Source organism: Amblyomma maculatum, chromosome 2 (assembly GCF_055883805.1).
Source record: "Amblyomma maculatum isolate TAMU_Amacu chromosome 2, ASM5588380v1, whole genome shotgun sequence".
Taxonomy (NCBI): Eukaryota; Metazoa; Arthropoda; class Arachnida; order Ixodida; family Ixodidae; genus Amblyomma; species Amblyomma maculatum.
Window position 1 is genome coordinate 147,469,734 of NC_139345.1, and position 21,412 is coordinate 147,491,145.

The 21,412-nt window shown below is 44.6% G+C and overlaps 1 protein-coding gene across 1 annotated transcript in view; it reads left to right on the forward strand.

Annotated features, from left to right (window-relative positions):
- Window positions 1-21,412, forward strand: part of PCID2 (PCI domain-containing protein 2) — a 71,182-nt gene continuing 49,770 nt past the window's right edge. The window contains exons 1-7 of the mRNA XM_084595377.1: window positions 1-224; window positions 329-370; window positions 658-779; window positions 3,380-3,444; window positions 7,947-8,044; window positions 12,881-12,984; window positions 20,918-20,993. Of these exons, the coding sequence (XP_084451503.1) occupies window positions 189-224; window positions 329-370; window positions 658-779; window positions 3,380-3,444; window positions 7,947-8,044; window positions 12,881-12,984; window positions 20,918-20,993 (543 nt within the window). The 5' untranslated portion in view covers window positions 1-188. The remainder of the gene's footprint in view (window positions 225-328; window positions 371-657; window positions 780-3,379; window positions 3,445-7,946; window positions 8,045-12,880; window positions 12,985-20,917; window positions 20,994-21,412) is intronic.

A 21,412-nucleotide genomic window follows, 5' to 3' on the forward strand; every position in this document is an offset into this window, starting at 1 on the left:
GATTCAAAACTGTCAAAGCCATCCAGTATAAGCCAATCCTAATCCTATTATGGCGGCGGCGAGTTTGCAGTAAACTACAGTAAACAGTAAACAGTTTCTTGCTCGAAACCGTTTTTTCTGGCACACGAAGAAACACATTGTTTGTCGGCGTTTTTTTTTCTCTTTGGTCAAAGGCTGGTTTAACAGTCATGGCACACATCACTATGAACCAGTATCTTCAGCAGGTGGGCATATTTGTATGTGCGCGTAGCACCGTGAATGATTATCGTTGCGCGGCAACTCCTCGTAATGTTGAGCAGGGCTTTCATGATTGGCTTTTTGCCTGCAGGTCGATGAAGCTCTGCAGCATGGAAGAGGCAAGAAAGCCGCCGTGAGTCTTTGTGAGCCTTCAGTCTTGGTGCAAGCACAATTTGCCTGCAACACAAATGGGCATGTCGATCGTCACAGTGCGTGATGAGTGAGAAAGGCGCTACATGCACCGCCATTCCAGTTGAATTACGAGATTTACAGTCGTTATTTGACAGCTAGCGCATTGTAAGAAGGTGCCGAGTATGCTTGTACCTGGTATAAACGCCCTAAATCTGCGCAAAGTATGTCAAATCCCCAGTAGTCGTCTTGAGCTATTTACGGATCTCAGTTGTGGTGGTGCTGCCGCAGGAGCTGCTGTCCTGTAAGCACGCACACAGCGCGAGCTCTCGTCTCCATCTGGACGATCCCGAACCCGCCGTGCAGCGTGTTATGGACTCGCCGTGGGACGAAGTCGTCTGCCAGCATCTGAGGTATGCACGTTTATTATTGCGAAAGCGATACTACTCGCACTTTCAAGCCGTCAGCGTGGTCCCGGCGATAACCACGTTTGACATCTGACCTTTAGACGATCCTCGTAGACTACCACAAGCTGGCAGGAGCTGCCTACTTGGGTCTCTCGTTTCATATAGGACGGTTATGTCAGAATCAGCCTGCTAGGACCCTGGCATTCACATTACCCCTATAGGCCACTAAGGCACGTTCATATCGGTTGGTTAAAGAAGCGGGGCTTTGCGTCTCTCATAGCCTGAGTTGCTTTGGGACGTTAAACCCCACAAACCAACCAACCAAAGCGGGGCTTTGTATGTGGGCTGAGGAAGAAGAGAAGAACGCTCAGTCACCCGCAGCTAATCCTTTCGCTCAATATTTGGTTCAGCAGCATTGAACCCTTGTAATTTCTATTTTACGTAGGTTCGCTGTGCCTAGTTAAATCGACTAAGAGTCCGTTTTGCAATACGGACCAGAGCTTATATCAGTCAAAACAACTACGTGTGTCAACGTGAAGGCTTTCCCCAGTTCTCCTCGAGTAACACTGAAAGCTAAACATTTCGACAGATTTGCCTGTCTGGTTGGGTTGATAACTAAATAAAAACTTGAAATTGCTCCAACCAACACTTTTATTTTATAAAACCCGACGTTTCGGAGCCGGCTTGGCTCCTTCTTCAGGGGTGCATGACGCGGGGCTGCGTGCAGCTATAAGTAAAGGAATGGTCGGGTGGAGAAGAAGGTGGGGGGGGGAGAAGAAGGTGAGGCACTCGTCGGCCTCAAGGCTCACCTGGGATACGATCCTCGTATCCCAGGTGAGCCTTGAGGTCGACGAGTGCCTTGTTTCCTTTGACGTGGTGTCCCTTTTCACAAATGTCCCTGTAAATCTCGCGTTGGCCGCCACTCGAGAAACCCTACAACGCGACGGTACACTCAGCGCACGAACCCCACTCAGTGTAGACGAGGTATGCCGCCTTCTGGAACTATGCTTATCAAACACATACTTCTCATGCCGAGGAGAATTCTACAAACAAGTTAAGGGAACACCAATGGGTGCCTCCATCTCTGTCGCTATGGCGAATATAACTATGCAGCACATCGAAGAACGAGCTCTCAACTCTTTCCGCCCACCGCCAAAAATTTTTCTGAGATATGTCGATGACTGTTTCTCAATTATTAAGAAATCTGAAGTCCAAAATTTCCTCTCTCATCTAAATTCCATACAACCGGAGATTCAGTTCACCCTGGATATGGAGAAGCAAGGCGCCCTGCCGTTTTTGGACGTTCTGGTGACCCGAAAAAACAACCGTCTGCGATTCTCCGTATACCGAAAACCCACCCACACAGGGCGATATCTGCATTTCACTTCGAACCACCCGACAAGCCATAAAGCGTCAGTTGTGAAGACCTTATTACAAAGAGTGGAAACACATTGCACCACAGAGCCCGACAAAGCAAACGAAAGACGCTTAATAGTCAAGGAACTAACCATGAACGGCTACCCAAAAAAATTTATCCGGAAAATCATTCGCCGCCAAAAACGCAACGACAGGCCCCGGGAAGAAAATAACCAGCAACAAACAACTACATCTCAAAAGTATGTCACTGTCCCCTATGTCCGAGGCACCAGCGAAACCATCGCCCGTATTCTAAGAAAAGAGGGAATTCGAGTGGCGCATAAGCCTTCAAACACTTTGGGGAGCCTGCTACCCTTCCCCAAAGATCGACCACCAAGAGAAAGAGCCCAAGGCATTGTCTACAAAATTCCCTGCGCCGACTGTGATGCTAGCTACATTGGCGAAACAAAAAAACCTTAAAGAAAGAATTCGGCAACACAAGAACGATGTACGAAATTTTTCATGAGAACGCAACCCCGTAGCTGAACATTCAGAAGATTCCGACCACAGAATAAATTTCGAAGAAACGTTCATCTTGGAGACCGAGACCAATTACCGCAAAAGACGCCTCCTCGAGTCATGGCACATACAGTCGACCGCAAATAATATCAACCGGACAATAGGCAACCTCCCTGCTGTATACTTGCAAGGTCTTCGCTCTCTCCTGGCCACTTCACAGAAGAAAAGAAAAAAGTCGCCAGCGAGCACACCTGCACCTGCTTCACCCTCACTCGTCTAAAACCCTCCCTCCTTCCTTCTCATTTCTTTCACATACATCTCACCCCCTCCCCATTCTCCCCCCCCCCCCACCTTCTTCTCCCCCCCCGACCATTCCTTTACTTATAGCTGCACGCAGCCCCGCGTCATGCACCCCTGAAGAAGGAGCCGAGCCGGCTCCGAAACGTCGGGTTTTATAAAATAAAAGTGTTGGTTGGAGAAATTTCAAGTTTTTATCGAGTAACACTGGACGCTACCCGCTAAAGTGGGTTGTGATGGCTGTGTTACTCAACAACACCATATGTAATATGGAGTAGGCATTTCAGTTCACTCTCTTTAGCACTTTCATTCCAAGCACATTATTTCGATGTCCTCTGAGCTGAGTAAATGGAGACTAGCAACTTGTGTCTAATTCCAATATTATTGTCAAACTTCCCTATCAGCACAGTGATCCATTCATTGTTTCCTTTCAGGTGCCTCTACCACATGAATAACTACAACTTTGTGGATGCATACAAGGAGCAAGCCATCTTGGTCCAATATCCTTTGTTTTGCGGCTTGACCAGTCTCTAGCAGTTGGTAATTGGTAATCTCTGAGCCATCATTCTATCAGTAATTGTGCAATATAGCATAAATTTTAAGCAGTTTGGTGTGCAATACAGTAGATGTAATGTTGCGTCTGAAGTTACCGTTTCATTGAGAAAGAGCAGAGAGCACAGATGTTCAGTCTCTTCAGTTTGGCAGAGCGCTAGTTGACATTGGTGTTTGCTCCGGACTAAGCAGCTTCTTCTGCTGACTGTTCCAGACTGTGCGATCAGGTGGCATGATCACATCCATCAACTGCATTGTGACACAATGCACCCCCAATCTACCCCGCACCTGCCACTCATCACCTCCCTCCCTTTCTTTTTCTCCCTTTCACCCACTCTCCAAAATTGGAGAGTGGAATATCCCTTTTTTCACATTTGCCACCTGTCAACTGAGGCTTCAGACAGGCGACAGACAGGTAGACTGGTTTTTGAACATGGTGATTCTAATGTTAATGTATTAAAGATTTGTGAGAGGTCTTTCTGAGCGTTTCTCAAGGTATGTGAAACAAAGGTTCACTCATGCAACGAGTATTCACCCTTTGCGATTGTTTGGCTTCAGTGTATCCATTGTAGCAGAATGTTGAAAAATTTTAGTTCATTTTTAGAGGCAGAGTATGACGTGGTAAGATTACAATGAGATTACAGAGTTCTGTGTCAGCGCTGCTTTGTGGCACCCACAGTGCAGCGTGGTGAGAGAAGTCAAACAGATGCCATTTTCAAACTAAAAGTTTCACTTTCTGTGCTCATATCTGTTCACTTACCTGTTTGAGTTATTTTCATAGGGCTGCTCACATGACTTCATTTCTGTATTTTTTTTATTATTATTATTTTTGCTTCATGGTTCAGTAACCATTTCAAGCCCCTTGGATGAACATTTTCATCATTTTCCCTTAACTGATTTTTTGAAAAGGAGACTTGGTCAATCAAAACCTGCTGTATCTGCCATATGGAGTCCCTAAAAATGTTACTCTGAGACAGTATGAATATGCAATGCAGTGGAACACTGCTTTCTGCAAACCAAAACTTGGTATTGAAGCCCCTCATTAAGTTGTTCTACGATACCACTGGCTACCAGAGCATAGGCAGCCGTATGCAAGGTCTGCCCTGAAAGTAAGGGCTTATTGTAGAAATCGCACCTTATTTCGCAACATCTTTCAGTATACCTGGTAATCTTCGAAGTAAAAATCCTGGTGAAGCAGTGATCCCAGCAAGTTTCCCTCTGTTTGGAGGCATCTTGAAAGTCCTTTTCTGGAACTTTGTTGAGCATTTTTGTTGCAGCCCATTGGACATCTTCGACGGTGTCATGCTGGTGTCCTTTGAATGCATGTTTCATTCTCAGAAAAGGAATGAAGTTGCACGGTTATTTTGCTGTATGTATGCTAGTAAAGCGTGTTTATGCTTTTCCAAGTCAAAAACTCCCTGACATTGCGCGGCCTGCAAGGGAACGGCACAGAACCAATGACGTCATAATCTGTGCTTGCTCAGGATGCATTTTCCAAGTCTCTGGAGGACTTCCACGTAGGAAGGCCCATTTCCTGTCACCCGGGGGGGAATTAATAGACTTATCCCACCTTCTGATCTGCGCATGTGCTGGTTTTCGTGAACTTGCATAGCCGCCATGTTGATTGTAGTAGTCTGGTAAGAGCGCGCACCTGCACTGCTGCAGCCTGCACTCCACATGAACTCAACGCATATTTATCATACTTCATCACCGAGATATATTTGTCACATCATTGTTTTACAAACCTACACTGCATGCCAGGCAAAGGTTCTAAGGGTACTTACGTTCTTTTAAGCGATAGCTTATCCAGCTCGTTCGGTCTAAGCACCATTGGCGTAGTCGGCACTGTATGTCGGAAATAATTGTGGGCTGCTTTAAAAATATTATACCATAGTGATTTGTTATTCTAGTGACTGATGATTGATTGGTGCAAGATAGGTGATGATGAGTTAGAGAAATCATTGTAAATAACTATATAAAGAATTGAAGAAGTAAAAAAAAAAGAAAAATAGTTGGAAAAAGGTGGTTCAAAGGAGTGCAAGCGCTCAGAATGAAAAGCTAATGTGAAAATTTAGAGTGTGTAATTGACCAAATAAATAAATATTTGAAAAATAAAGAAATGGAAAAATCAAAATGGAAAACAATCAATTACACTAATTTTTTAATCAGCATGAAGCATTGTCCTTTCATTTTGAGCATTTTTACACCTTGAACCCCTTTTTCCAACCTTTCTATTTTTCAAATAATTGATAAGGTTAACTCCTTTAATCTTTTAATTAGCATCTCAAGCATTCTCTTTTTATTCTGAGCAGTTTACACCTTCGGAGCCTTTTTTTCCAAAATTTCAATTGATCCACATAAATAATTGATGAATTACACTAAATTTTTAAATTAGCATCATCAAGCATGCCTTTTCATTCTGGGTATTTTCACTCATTTGAACTCCTTTTTTCATTTTTTTAACATTTCATGAAATTATTTCAATGATTTCTTGAACTCGTCATCACTTGTCACACTTCAAGCAATCGCTAGAATTGCAAATTACCATTGCATTTTTTATGCAGCCCCCAATTATTTCTGACATACGGTGCCGACAACTATTAGTACTACAACGACACCGATGTCTTTCTCCCGAGCTAGCTGTTTAAGCTATGGTTTAATACATAAAGCCTGGGCCATTTTTCTTTTGTTCTGTTATAGCATCGAGGAACATAGCAAGTAAATTTTTGCAATGCAATCTGGCATACACACGAGCTAAAAATTCTAAGGGGCACTTTGGATCACTAAACTGCAATGGGGCGAAAGCCTCTACCGCGGGGTGGTCCTGAAGCCCTCCACTACGGCACCTCTTTCTCTCTATTTTTACTCCCATCCTCATGATGACCATAAGCTACCAGCCAACTTATAAAGCACCGCTTTAACCAAGCCGTATAAACTTGCCTGCGTGGCCTAAGGATAGCATGAATGCATAGGGCTTGGCAGGCTGATTCAGATATCCCCCTCCCATATTAAAGGAAAGGCCTGAGTTGGGTAGCTTGTGCCAAACGTAATTTAAGGATGCCCTACATCCAGTTAGTGCTCAGCTTCCAGCTGCCACCTCCCACGTAACGAAAGAGTTGCAGACAGACGGACCGACGGATGAACGAACACGATCCGCGAGCATGAGCCATTAAAAGCTTAGCCTTAAAATTGCTCGGAAACGTGGTGTGCAGGCACTATGGGTGGCTGGAGTGGTTGGATGACTACGAGTATCAACATGTACCACGGCAGCGATGCCATCATGAAACTGGCCTGTGGGATCGGTCTGTTTGTAACGGCTGATTTTCTCACAGTCATGAGTGCGATTAACATGAATTTCACTTTGGATTTTGGAATCTGTGCCTTTCTCGGACAGGAGGATTCGCTGATGTGCCACTCTAAGTTCTGTCTTTTTGTTTCTGGGTCATGTTTACACACACAGATTTCATCCCCTGTGATAACTTGTTTAGAAAGAAAATTCTTGGCATGATTTTTGGACAGACTTTGCACACTTAGAACTTTCCATTGACAGTTTCATGAACTTATGTTTTTGGAATCTCTGATCCTTCTGCAAATATACAGACACTTAAATGCCAATCAGTGTTCACTAATGTACGCACGCAGTCAAGGTTAGCGTCTGTAACTGTCGTTGCATTGTTGCTCTTTGTGGTCGTCTTCACGTCTGTCTGCAAATATTTTGCATTTTGAACACTCATAATCTGCACATTGCATAGCTGCCATATGCGGTCTTTGGTGATGGAAAAAACGTCTCGGCAGGAGGCTTCTTCAGTTTAATTTAAACTTCACTGAATAGTGCTGCTTCAGTGTTCGCTCCATTATTTCCTGAACGCAGCGAAGAAAAGGAGGTACGCACTGAAGCGTGCCACACTTGCTTTGCCTATTTGAAGCCAACCGAGCTTGTCATATTGTGAAGCTGAAGGTTCCCCCTTTGTCTCCCGAAACTGTTTTCTTAATCAAGCGCTAGCGCAGTGCCACTACTTGTCTTGTTAATTTCAAGATAGACCCTTTATTATTGCAATCTCTAAAGCAGGCTTGCCAATTGCCATAGAGTTTGCCCACAAACTGACAGTCATTGTCTGGCAGGTCTGTCAGAGTTGTAGGTGATGGTAGGCAGAATTTTTCAGTTTTGTCGGGAATGCATTCATAGATGAGAATGAGAGCAAAGAAATACTGCACTATAATCCTGCTGAGGGCCACAGCAATATGTGTTTTTAGGCAGTAGTGGCATGCTGAAATATCCATAATTGATTCACTATTTCACTGTTGGTAGCTGATGCATTAGGATGGTACTGAGACAAGCAGTGTGTAGCTTCCAGTTGCTATGGGCACTTCAGGCTGTTCTGTGGAGCCCTTGCCAATCTGTTTGCTGTTGCGTGGCCCTTGACCGTTGGCTTGGTTCTTCCCACTGCAAGCTTTTCACCAAGATATTTCAGTCCCTCAAGGAAGAGAACTGGGCCCTGCCCATCATGTACACAGTCTGCCTTGACCTTCGGTTATTCGCCTCACAGGTATGGACATCTTCACTTCAGTGCGGGCATTTTTAAACAAGCACTAGGGTTGATATACTAATTTTAGCCTTCACAAAAGCTTTACTGAGGTGACGAACTTGCAGAAACATTTGCAGTGTACATTTGCAGCACACGCACGAGAATATTTCAGTGACACAATGTCGGGAATGAAAGTGAGAGACTCGTACTTCAAGTTGGGACACAGCAGGACTTTTTGACGGGTTAGTTGGTACAGGATCATGATTTTTATATGGCTGAAGAAACACCACAGGAACAAAGACACAAAAAGACCGAAGCGCAACTTCCAAGTTGGAAGTTGCGCTTCTGTCCTTTTGTGTCTTTCTTCCTGTGGTGTTTCTTCAGCACTATAAAAATCAAGATCAAGTTGTGACACATGCTGCACTGTTTCGTCAGTTTGCAGTGACATGCAGTGCAGTAGGTTTCAAAAACTTGTACAGTCAAATCTCAATAGTATAATGAATCCTGCGGGACTGCAAAAAGTCGTTCATTATTTTCAAGTATCATTGTAATGAAAAATCTGTGATTATAAGATAGCAGTCAAACCTAGGTATGAAAATAACGTACTTTGGCGGTAGGCACATATGTAGACTAGCAAAACCTCAAATGAAAATGTTGCAGTAACTTCAGAGCTGATTTATTTGGAGAAAACTGTTATTTTCTTCTGCTGCGCTTAGCAATCACGACCACGCACTACGTTACACCGAGACAGCACAGACACCTTCCACTTTGCACAACACCTCATCGGGTGCGTGGTTGAACCGAGCGATGAAAGTACGGACTTTGTCCGTGTGCAAAAAAAAAATATTAGAGTTCGACATGATCTCGTGTTCAGTTTTCCCTGAGCTTAGCAAATCTTGTCTCGGTTTTTTAAAATAATTCCGACGGTCGATAGGGCAATGCTAGCTGCCTGCAGAGGCCGATTGACTTTTTCCTTGCGTTGTTTTTTGCTGTGAACGCTGATTTCCTATCTTCTGGCACCTTCGCTTGCTGCAATCATCGTCAGATCTCTCAAAACTTCGCAATAAGATAACCCGCAACAAAAAAATAAAAAAAAAAAACCTTTCCGCAGGCGCGAATGGCACGAACGACCGACCTGCGAATGATACACAACACAGGACGAAAAACGGCAGGCGGCTAGGCCTGCTTGCTATTGCATATTAAACCACAGCTTTGTGGTGCCACAAGGAGCTGGTATGCTGATGATGATAGCTACAGCCCACAGGCTATACACACAGAAACGGCGGTTTTTGTTTCATGTGACAGTTGCGAGCTGCGGCGCTGTTAAATTTAGCCGAATTCGTAACATTGATGTTCTTACAATATTGAAGAAAAAATAAAATGCGTGCTTTATTCTGAAATATGCACTTTATTGAAATTCATAATTATGAAATAGTTTTACATTGAAAACGTAGATTTGACTGTAGTTAAAATTGCTTCATAGGTGAAATGTGGCTTAGAAGTATTTGCTCACGATTATACATGTCATGACTTCAATGTGCTTGAATCATTGAATGCTCTATGTGTAGCCCCTGACAGTGCAGGCTGGGTACAGTTATAGCTTCCAAACTTGGAAGTGTGCCACTTTTGCCAATGTGGCCATGCGTTAAAATAGATGAAGGCTATGTGCAAAAAACACCCACGTGCTGTGCATTGCTAGCACACATCAAACAGCCCCAGTGAGTCTGAATTAATCCAACACCTTTCACTTTGGCATTCCTTACGGCCCCTGTGTTGCTTCAATATGTTGAACATCACAGTTTCCAGTTCGCTTTTCAGTTATGCAAAGCTTTCAGTGTAAAAAGGAGTTTCTGCATGTCTGGTTACATCCAGTTATTCTATAGTTAAACGAAATGAGTAGGAGAGGGTGTGACTGTACTATTCATTACATTATAACGCTGAATGCCACAGCCACTTCTATGGCTTTTGCTACCCAGCCGATGCTTCTGAGAATTGGTTTTCATGGAAACCAAATTCAAATCAGAGCTGTGTTGCACAGTAATGGGCTTTGTGCATGTACTTGTAGGTAGCATCCCATTGTTTTGTGCTAAAACAAATCGCCAGTAAAGATGTGGTGCAGTGCCTACCTCTATCAGGAACATTCCCTTTCCTGACATCAGCACACGACTGTGTGTGAATTGTGTGACACTTTCATGCTGCTCTGGAATCGAACATTTATGTGCTCCATATTTTGGTTCTTTGATTCTGGGCGACAGGAGCAGACTTATCAGTGAGAGAGAAGTAAGGCTTAGAGGTAATGGTAGTGATTGTAGTCCTACAGTGCAGCAGGTGTTTTGCTTTGCATGTTCTGCACAGTGTGGATGTCACTTGCAACAAGTTTACTTGCAAGCACCCAAACAAAGTGGATGTGCATGCATCTACACCCCCACCTAGAAGGTGAAAGTTGTAGGAGGCTAACAAGTAGTTTGGTGTAGTTTGATTGATGGGGTTTAACATCCCTCCCAAAGAGACTCAGGCTATGCGGGAGACTGCAATGGTGGGGGCTGTGGATAATTTCGACCACCTAGAGTTCTTTAATGTGCACTGGCATCGCCTAGTACATGCCACCTTGCTTGCAATTATAATGGAGGACAGCACAGCAAGCTGTATGGGAAAGAAAATGATGGGCACAACACTAATAGACAGGAAGAAAGCTTATATGTCACGAAACAAGATTTTATGAGGTAATGGTAGTCTAGGTGAAACCAAAGAAAAGAAATGGGCATGGGACAGAGGATGTTATCATGGAGCAGATGGCTAACAGTCTCTTTAAATCATGAAGTATATTTCAGGAGGAGGGCATGCATAATTAAGAAGCTTATTGTGGTAAGGTGGCCAGAGTACGGTTTGTTGCAGAAATAGGAGATACCCTTCATCCTGCCTTGTGTGTAGCCATAGATTAGGATGATAATGATAGTTTACAGACATACATTCTGTAGTATGTATGGCTACTTCAATGTATGACAAGGGAGCTAACGGCCACTTACACAAAGGAAAGCATAGAGGATTTTTTTTTTCTGGGGTTGATGCATGTTAATAGTGTAATTGTGGAGATAACTTATTAGAAGGTGAAAGAAAAAACAACCGCCTGCTGCCAATGAGGTCGGGAACCCACGATCTCTGAATTTCGCATCTGGTCCTTTACTGACTGAGCTATGGTGACAGCAGTTCAGTCTTCCACTTTCTTAGACATTTGTTCACCAATTCACCATAGCAGCGGACATGGAATGTTCTTTGATATCAAGAGTATCACATCCTAAGGAATGTGACCTAACTGGGATGGTGGGACCTGTGTGATAACCCTCTTATGCTACCTATCACGTCAACGCAGCTGGATTTGAACCCATGATTAAGAAGAACAGCAAAGGAATGCTGGGAAAGTCAGGGGCTTCGTTATAAAATGTGTAAAAAGGGAGTCAGCAGCCACTGAAACAAAGAAAAGCATAGGGAAAACAATCACCCACTACTGATGGTTGTTTCTTCTTCTACTTTCTAATCAGTTGTCTTCATGATTACATTATTAACATTGCTCAGTACAAGAAAAACAGCCCTTATGCTTTTCATTGTATATGTGGCTGTCAGCTCACTTCTTATGCACTTCGTGGCGGAGCCACTTATATTCTCTGCATCTGTTTGCGGTTTTGGCTAACAAGGGCTTCAAACCTGGCTGTCTTGACGTCTTAGGCAGCATAAGAGGGTTGTCACACAGTCCCCCCTTTAGATCACGTGCCTGTGTGGGAGTCATAGTATCACACACAGAGTGTTACACATCCACTCCTATGGAGGAAGGTTGCACTGGCAGACACTCTCAAATATAGGTTGCGCACAGCATAAATACAGAAGAAAATAGATTGAACAGCCGTCATCCTAGCTCAGTCGGTAGAGCACTGGGCATAAAATTCGGAAGGTCGTATGTTGGGACCCCCCGATTCAAAGGTGATTGTTTTTGGAGTGTAGTGTGGAAGGTCAAATCAGGCATGTAAATGGCCTCTAATGGGAGGTAAACCGACGCAACAGCAGTGCACTCTGCAGTAACCTCTGCCACAGCGCTGACCATCGCTCCAACTGCTCGCTCTCACCAGTTGTGTCACATGGGTCACATAGTGACTCGAAAGGTATGTGGTGCTCGCCACAGAGTGGAGGAGGAGGGTAGCGGCATCCCAAAAGATGCGTGCCGGAGAGAGGAGAAAGGTAGTTCCTGCACTGTGCACGCCGCTGCGGAGAGCTGATCGAGTGGAGTGGGAAAGCAACTGCCGGCATCGCATGCACAGGGCATGAATGGCGGTTCTGCATATAAGGCCGGGGAACTTTGATGCATTCAACAGAACGGTGGTTATGTTCAATGCAACGCTCGTCGCCCGCAGCCCAAGCTTACACTCCACATTTGGTTCAGCAGCGTTGAGCTCGTTTAATTTTTTGTTCTACATGCTAATCAGTTATCTCCGTGATTAGAATATTAATATTGATCAACACCAAAACATGAGGAGGCTTCAATGCTGCTGAACCGAATGTGGAGTGAAAGCTGTAGCTGTGGGTAACAGAGCATTCTTCCTCTTCATCTTCTTAGTCTCCTTCGCTTTCTTCTTAGCTTCTACGCCTCTTCACGATGTAGCTGCAGCCACCCGAGGTCTCGCTTTGGCTGTCGTGTTGCTTTTGCAACAAAAAAAAAACCTTGTAAGCTTTTCTTTGTGTTAGTGGGCATTGGCTCCCTTCTTGTGCATTTCATAACGCAGCCCCTTATTTTCCCTGTATGTGTTCATGTATGCACACAGTGCTCCTTACTTGTTTTTACATGTGCCTCCCCCCACCCTCCCCCAGGCTGATATGCAGCTCTCCAAAAAGAGCAAGGGCAAACCCGGAGAGACCCTGGAGAAGGCGGCTGAGCTGCTCATGGGCTGCTTCAGAGTGTGCGCCAGTGACAAGTCAGTCCTGCACACATTGTTTACTTTGCCGTCCTGTAAGCTGTACAAGTAGCAGCTTTGATAGGAAATTGAGCCTTTTGTTCTTGTTCAAGGATTAGCGTTTTTTTTTTTCTTCGTTTTTCGTACTGTCAATCGCCAGAGCATTGGAGAGATGAATGCATTGCAAGGAATAAAGTACTGCGGCAAGAAAGTGGCACAAATACGGTGCAGCTCACACAAACAAGAACAGATTGTGTGATGCCTGAAAGGGCAAGAGGAAGGAGCAAAACGGAGCAATTAAAAGTAGAACCACGAGACAGAAATGTGAAAATTGCACCAACAAAATAAACTCTAGCAAACACACAGTAGTGGGATTTCACAAGAAAAAATAAAATAAAATGGGAACAGGGCTTCCTTAAGAAAATGTAATCTGATATGGATGGGGTAGCTGTGGGAAGTATTTTTCATTGTTTAGATGGGGGGGGTGCTTGGTGACATTAATGTAGGCCTGCACATTTATGCGTGTACTGTGTGCAACATTAAAGAGCATGCCCTTTTTTCTTTCGTAACGTATGATATAATGGTAAAGTTTTTAATATATGTGTATTAGGCCACATAATTCTGCAGTTATTATTGTGGTACAGCCAGAAATGGGGGCTAACTGCACAAGGCAGATGTCTATACTTGAGGACAACTTTCTGTTACCATTATGTGAAAAGTACAGAACTGACCAGTCCTCTGTGCAGCAAAATGTAGTTCCTGCAGATATTTTGTGCATCATTCTCCGGAATGCCATGCCATTAGGGAAATATTCAGTTTATAACTATATCAAGATCACACAACAATACTAGCCAGCACAGTGTCAGCGCAGAACATTGTGGCGTTAGTACAATTTGCCATGCGCATGCTTTTGGCCCCACTGCCTGTCGGGAACCTTGCAATGCATACCTGGGCCGCACGTGCGGCATCATCTCGCCGATTTCTGCACGCTTTTCGCTATGTGCTTATTTTACCACCATTTGTCATGTCGACTGTTGATTAGTCACAAATTTGGGTTCACGCGTTGCTGGTTGCTTGACAACTATTGATGCCACATGAAGGGAAAACTTAAACTGAAAACCGGAACTAGGGACAGGTATGCCTGAACTATGTGGCGTAAGTGACCTAGGACAAAAACCCCGCCCCATAGCCCTGTCTGCCTTTTGAATATGAATCGAATATGTTGTTTGACTTATTTTCTTATTCAGAAATTGATACTTTAAACTTTTCAGAAATTGCCAAGAGAGCAAAAATTTTCAAATTCACTGCAGTGTCCGCGCTTCATCGCGGACACTGCGCAGTGGAGCATCCTGAAAACACAAAGGAGTGTTTTTTGAACAGAGACCTTTCTTTTTGAAAAGTGGGCCTTTCCAACAGTGCGCGCAATGTGAATGACTTGATAAACTAGGAAAAATCATCGTCGCTTTGGTTCCATATCAAATGCAGGCAGTCATCATGCAGGAGTTCATCTGATAAATTTACTGTAGTGCCAACGGTTTGCGGCAGTTTTTTAGACCCATTTGAGGCTTTGGTTAATTCTTACATATTTTTTCTCGTTCCTTGAGAGCCAAATTAATGAGAGCTTATTGTATTCAGCAGCAATATGTCAGCTCTACCCTTTTTCATGCAGGTCCTTCCTGTACCATAACCTGTATACGGAATCCTATATATATAGTATACATATATATATATATATATATAATTCATACTGTACTTTTCAATAGGGTTTACACTTTTGTGCAATTCTAGTTTAGATTGGTCGCAGCGGTGGCGTAGCGGTAGAACCTCCGCCTCACATGCAAGAGGGCTGGGGTTCAAATCACGGTGCCGCGCAATTCTCCACCGGATTAAAAAAAAACGCATGTCGATGGAATTGCATAAACAGGTTTGGGGCGCGACCTGATGCTGGTGAACACCTTGGGCAACGCACTCCCTCACCAGAACAGGAGTTGGCCACCCTGGTGCAGTAATTGGCCGCAACCTCCTATGATAAGCTCCATAAAACCCCGGCCCTCAGTCACCAGCGGCTGCGGAACAACTGACCACGGCGGCGGTCAGACCTGTGACGCAGCAGGGGGTGCTAAGAATACCTGGCTCCGCTGGACAGGCCGCCATTGGAACTTGCCCTGGCAACGTTTAACGCTAGAACCCTAGTGAAGCTAGTTTAGCAGTGCTGTTAGAGGAACTAGAGGGTATGAAATTATTTTATTTTATTTATTTATTTCAGGAATACTCCCAGCCTTCACAGAAGGCCTTAGGCAGGAGTGGGATTACATACATTGTTAAAATACACAGCAGAAAAGAAAAACCAGCTTAACAAGAGGAAAAACCTAAGAAATAAAAAATCATCCCGGTGTCGACCTGCCACCAAATTATAGATTAAAATACTAACACATCAACACGCTGTTCGTACAGTGAAATTGACAACAAAAACAAAAAAAAAAGATACATTAGAAGCAGACATTGAAACCACATGCGCAAGGAAATGGTAGGAGCAATACAGGAGCAAAATACCCGAACAGATAACCAATGGTAAACCACATGTACCAGAAACGCCAACAGTAATAAAGAAGCACTACACAGCACTACAAATGGGATATCATAGGGCTTAGTGAGGTTAGGAGGCCGAATGAGGCATATACTGTACTGAAGGATGAGCATGTACTGTGTTATCGAGGTTTACCAGAGAGGCGACAACTAGGAGTAGGTTTCCTTGTCAATAAGTATATAGCCGGCAATATAGATGAATTCTATAGTATTAATGAGAGGGTGGCAGGCATCGTAATTAGGCTTAATAAGTGATATAAACTGAAGGCTGTACAGGCCTATGCACCTACATGTAGTTATGATGACCAGGCAGTTGAAAGCTTCTACGAAGATGTAGAATCGGATATGCGAAAAGTAAAGACGCAGTATACTGTACTAATGGGCGACTTCAATGCCAAGGTAGGGAAAAAGCAGGCAGGAGACCAGGCAGTAGGTGACTATGGCATTGGTTCTAGGAATAGCAGTTCAGTTCAGTTCAGTTCAGGCGTTCAGTTGTGTCCGACTCTTCGTGACCCTATGGACCATGTCACGCCACGCTTTCCGGTCTCTCACTATCTTCTTAACATCACATAACTTCATCTGCAGTGCCTCGAGGATGCCATCTAACCATCGCGTTCGCTGCCTACCCCTTCTCCGGCGACCCTCAACTTTCCCAACATCAAATCTTTCTCCAGCGACTCCTCTCTTCTCATCAGATGACCAAAGTAGCTGAGCTTTAACTTTAGAATTTGACCCTCCAATGAGCAGTCAGGGTTTATGGTCGACAATATCGACTGATTTGATCTTCTGGCAGTCCAAGGAACTCTCAAGAGTCTTCGCCAGCACCACAATTCAAACGCGTCAATTCTTCGGCGGTCAGCCTTTTTCACAGTCCAACTCTCGCATCCATACATCACAACTGGAAAGACCATAGCACGAGTTATACGGTTCTTGGTTGGCAGACTAATGTCTCTGCTCTTTACTAGGCGGTCAAGGCTAACCATTGCTCTCTTTCCCAGAAGCAGGCGTCTCCTAATTTAGCAGGAGTGAGTTACTAGTTGAGTTTGCAGAGCGCAATAACTTACGAATCATGAATACCTTCTTCAGCAAACGCAAGAACCGGAAAGGGACATGGAAAAGTCCTAACGGGGAGACTAAAAATGAAATTGACTTCATGATGTGTTCAACTCCTGCCATTATGCAAGATGTAGAGGTAATCGGGAAAGTGCGATGCAGTGACCACAGGATGGTGAGGTCCACAATTAGCCTAAATCTGAAGAAGGAACGCAACAATTTAGTAAGAAAAAAAAAAAAGAAACCCATCAACGAATTAGCGGTGAGGGGGAGGGCAGAAAAGTTCAGGATCTCGCTACAGAATAGATATTCAGCTCTAAACGAGGATGGCGACATTACCCTAGAAGCAGTGAACAATAATTTCAGAGATACCGTATTTACTCGAATCTAGGCCGGCCTCGATTCTAGGCCGACCCCCTAAATTCAGACGGTCAGAAAAAAAAAAGTTTACTTGAATGTAAGCCGAATGAAAAAAGGCATTGACTGGAACTAGAACATGCATTTTATTGTGCTTGCGACGCTCATTGTAGCACGTTCAATGCTCACTCGCTGTCTTCGTCGCCGTCGCTGTCCTCTTTGTCGCTGGTTTCCTCCCACAGCGCACTCTTCGCTTCCGTCCAGCGTGTTGGAAATACTGCACTTTCGGAAGGCCCGCACAATCAGTTTGGCCGGAATCTCCTCCCACGCCGCGGCGACCCAGTTCACCACTTGGCTAAACGAAGCACGCTTGATGCGCCCGGTCGGTGTGAGCTGGTGATCTTGCATTGTCAGCCAGTCGTTGTAGTGCTTCCGCAGCCTATCCTTAAATGGCTTGTTGACGGCTACGTCGAGCGGCTGTAGCTGGCTCGTCATACCTCCGGGGATTATCGCAATGTCCGTACTGTCATCCGAAAGCACGGACTTTATGGCATCTGTCAAGTGGCTGCGGTAGGAGTCGAGAACCAGGAGCGACTTCTTGAACAACAGGGCCCCGGGACGGCGTTGCCAAACTGTCTTCACCCAGTCTTCGACAAGGGCACCACTCATCCATCCATTCTCATGGACGCGCACAAAGACGTTTTTAGGGAAAACTTCTCCAGCTGGAAGCGTCTTCCACTTAAATATGATGTAGGGCGGCAGTTTTCGCCCATCGGCCATGCAACATAACATCACGGTAAAACGTTGCTTCTCGTACCCAGCAGTTCTGACTTTTACCTGTTTTGCGCCCTTTTCATTCACTGTGAACGCTACAGGCATGTCAAAACAGACTGGGGTCTGGTCGGCGTTACCGATTTAGCCCAGTCTGTAGTCCTCCTTCAACCGCTTCTTGATAACAAAGCGCTGGAATGCAACCAGCTTCTCCTCAAAGTCAGGGGGCAGGTTTTGGCACACAGAAGTCCTCTGTCGCAAGCTGAACCCGAAACGCTTCATGAAGCGAGTGACCCAGCCCCTGCTGGCCTTAAATTGGGTCTGTCCAATGCCTCTAACGTTTGCGATCTCCCTCGCCTTCGCCTGTATAATCTTCGTCGTCACGAGCATTGCACTTTCCCTTTGCTTCCTGATAAAATCAGCGACGTCCTTCTCCACCTCGTGGTGTCGCCCGCTCTTGGGTCCAGTGAAGGCCATTCGCTTTGCAGCGCAGTCGAAAAGCTCATTCCGCTGCTTGCGCCATCGGCGCACGTTTTTTTCATCCACGCCGAAGTCGTGCTGAGCTTGTAGGTTTGACGTCTTCTCCGCCTCTAAAACTACTTTCCGCTTAAAAGCCGCAGTGTAATGGCATCGCTTGGTGGGAGCCATCGCCCTGCGAACACGACTGCTTTTTCGAGGGCACGCAGAGACGCACACAAGGAAACGCGAAACAACGAGACCTTGGTGCAACGTTCACAAAAGCAAAATGGAGCCTGCAAACCTGCAAGCTTCAAGCAGTAGCCGCGAGATGGCGCCACATGTCTAGCGGTTGCGGGCAAACCGCATCCTCGAATCTAAGCTGACCCCCGACTTTCGTAACCAATTAAAAAAAAAAGTACCGGCCTAGATTCGAGTAAATACGGTATCATTACTGAATGTGCGGTGGAATAGGCGGTAGGATAGTTAGAGAGGATACCGGTAAGCTGTCTAAGGAGACAAAAGATTTGATTAAGAAACACCAGAGTATGAAATCTTCCAATCCAGCAGACCAGATTGAATTGGCCGAGATATCAAAGCTAATCAATAAGCGCAAGGTGGCCGATATAAGGAAGTATAACATGGAGAAAATTGAGCATGCTGTAAAGAACGGGGGAAGCCTTAAAGCGGTAGAGAAGAAATTGGGCATAGGCAAAAACCAGATGTATGCGATAAGGGACAAGGAGGGCAACGTCATCATGAATATGGACAAGATAGTCAAAGTAGCCGAGGAGTTCTATACAGATCTCTACAGTAGCCAAAGTAGTCAGGACCGTAAGGAGATTGGCGGTAGGGAAAAACAGTCAGACGTTCCACCAGTTACAAAGGACGAGGTCAAGAAAGCATTAGAAACTATGAAAAGGAGGAAATCAGCTGGAGAGGATCAGATGACTACAGATTTGCTGAAGGACGGGGGGGGATATCGTGTTAGAAAAGCTGGCCACCCTGTATACGCAGTGCCTGATCTCATCGACGGTACCGGAACCATGGAAGAATGCAAACAATGTCCTCATTCATAAGAAAGGGGACGCCAAGGACCTTAAAAATTACAGACCAATCAACTTACTGTCTGTTACGTATAAGGTATTTACTAAGGTAATCGCTAATAGAATCAGGACAACCTTAGACTGCAATCAAGCAAAGGATCAAGCAGGTTTTCGGAAACGGTACCCTACTATCGATCATATCCATACCATCAATCAGGTGATAGAAAAATGCTTGGAATATATCCAGCCCTTATACATAGCATTTATTGATTACGAAAAAGCATTTGACTCAGTTGAAACCTCGGCGGTGATGCAGGCATTGCGAAATTACGTGAAAGTGTTGGAAGATATATATAATGGCTGCACAGCAACCATAGTTCTGCATAAAAAAAGTAACAAAATTCCCGTAAAGAAAGGTGTTAGGCAAGGAGACACAATCTCCCCAGTACTATTCACAGCTTGCTTAGAGGAAGTATTCAGAGACTTGGAATGGGAGCAGTTAAGGATAAGGGTAGATGGAGAATACCTCAGTAATCTGCTATTTGCTGATGGCATTGCATTGCTAAGCAACTCGGGGGATGGACTGCAAATAATGATTGGTGACCTAGACAAGAAAAGTAGAAAGGTAGGCTTGAAAATCAATATGCAGAAGACTAAGGTAATGTTCAACAGCCTCGGAAAGGAACAGCAGTTTACATTAGGTAGCGAAGTACTGGAAGTAGTAGGCGAATATGTCTACTTAGGACAGGTAGTAACCGCAGATCCGGACCATGGAAAGGAAATAACAAGAAGAATAAGATTGGGATGGAGCGCATTTGGCAAGCACTCACAGATTGACTAGCAGCTTACCGGTATCGCTAAAGAGGAAAGTATATAACAGTTGCATCTTACCTGTACTCACCTATGGGGGTGAAACATGGAGGCTAACCAAGAGAGTTCTACTTAAGTTGAGGACAACCCAGAGGGCTATGGAACGAAAAATGGTAGGGGTAACATTAAGAGATAGGAAGCGTGCAGAGTGGGTCAGAGAAATCAGGTTACTGGCATTCTAGTGGAAATTAAGAAGAAGAAATGGGCATGGGCAGGACATGTAGTGCGAAGAGAGGATTACCGATGGTCGCTTAGGGTAACAAACTGGATTCCAAGGGAAGGGAAGCATAGCAGGGGGTGGCAGAAAGTTAGGTGGGCGGATGAGGTTAAGAAGTTCGCAGGGGTCAAGTGGATGCAGCTAGCACAGAACCGGGTTAAGTGGAGAAATATGGGAGAAGCCTTTGCCCTGCAGTGGGTATAGTCAGGCTGATGATGATGATAGTTTAGATTTATTTGCAAATATTGTGTGAATTTTGAAATAAACATGATCAACAATACTTGCTGTTTTTCAGTTTTTCATTTTCTTGGTCGATGACCAGGTATTCGATTTGTAATTTGAAGTCTTTTTTTCCCAGATTTGTATTAGATAATTTTAATATGTATTCGCATATCCCTACTATGCATTTATCTCACAAAACTTATGCTGTATTGCAGAGGGCAGTGGTTGAGGGCTTTAAAGGAATCATGTTGATCATCTTGCTTTCCCTGGGCTCTGTGGCATGCATGTCAAGACAGCTTGCAGTGACACGCATTTAATGCGGTAGAGAGGTCATTTGTGAAGCACAACTGGGGGCTCTGCGTTATAACCAATGCAGTCGGTCGTCCCTGGAGAACTCAAAGCGGCGTGGAATGCTGAATCTAGTCAACCAGCTGTTTAAGATATACTTCAAGGTGAGTTTTTGATTTCTTAATTATTTTTATTTGTCTTCTGTTTGTGGTCACCATTCTTGTTTTTCGGTTTTGTGGGATCGACAACCAACTTCTGTTGTACAGTTACACCTCGATGTAACGAACCTCCATATAGCGAATTCCTCGATATTACGAAGTGTTTTGGTTCCCCAACGCCGCCCCCACTGAAGCGCGTGTAGTTGAAATTTGCATGCAGCGAACATGTCACTGTGGTCGACCTTGATATAACGAACTTGCAGCGCCGACTGTCTCAGAGCTAGTGCTGAATTACTGGAAATTTGTCAAATCCCCTCAAGTTTCGGGCGATGAAACACGAAGTGAGAAGAGCGTCTACTACAGTCGAACCCGGATATATCGAACTCGAAGGGGATCGCGAAATAGTTCAATATATCGATAATTTG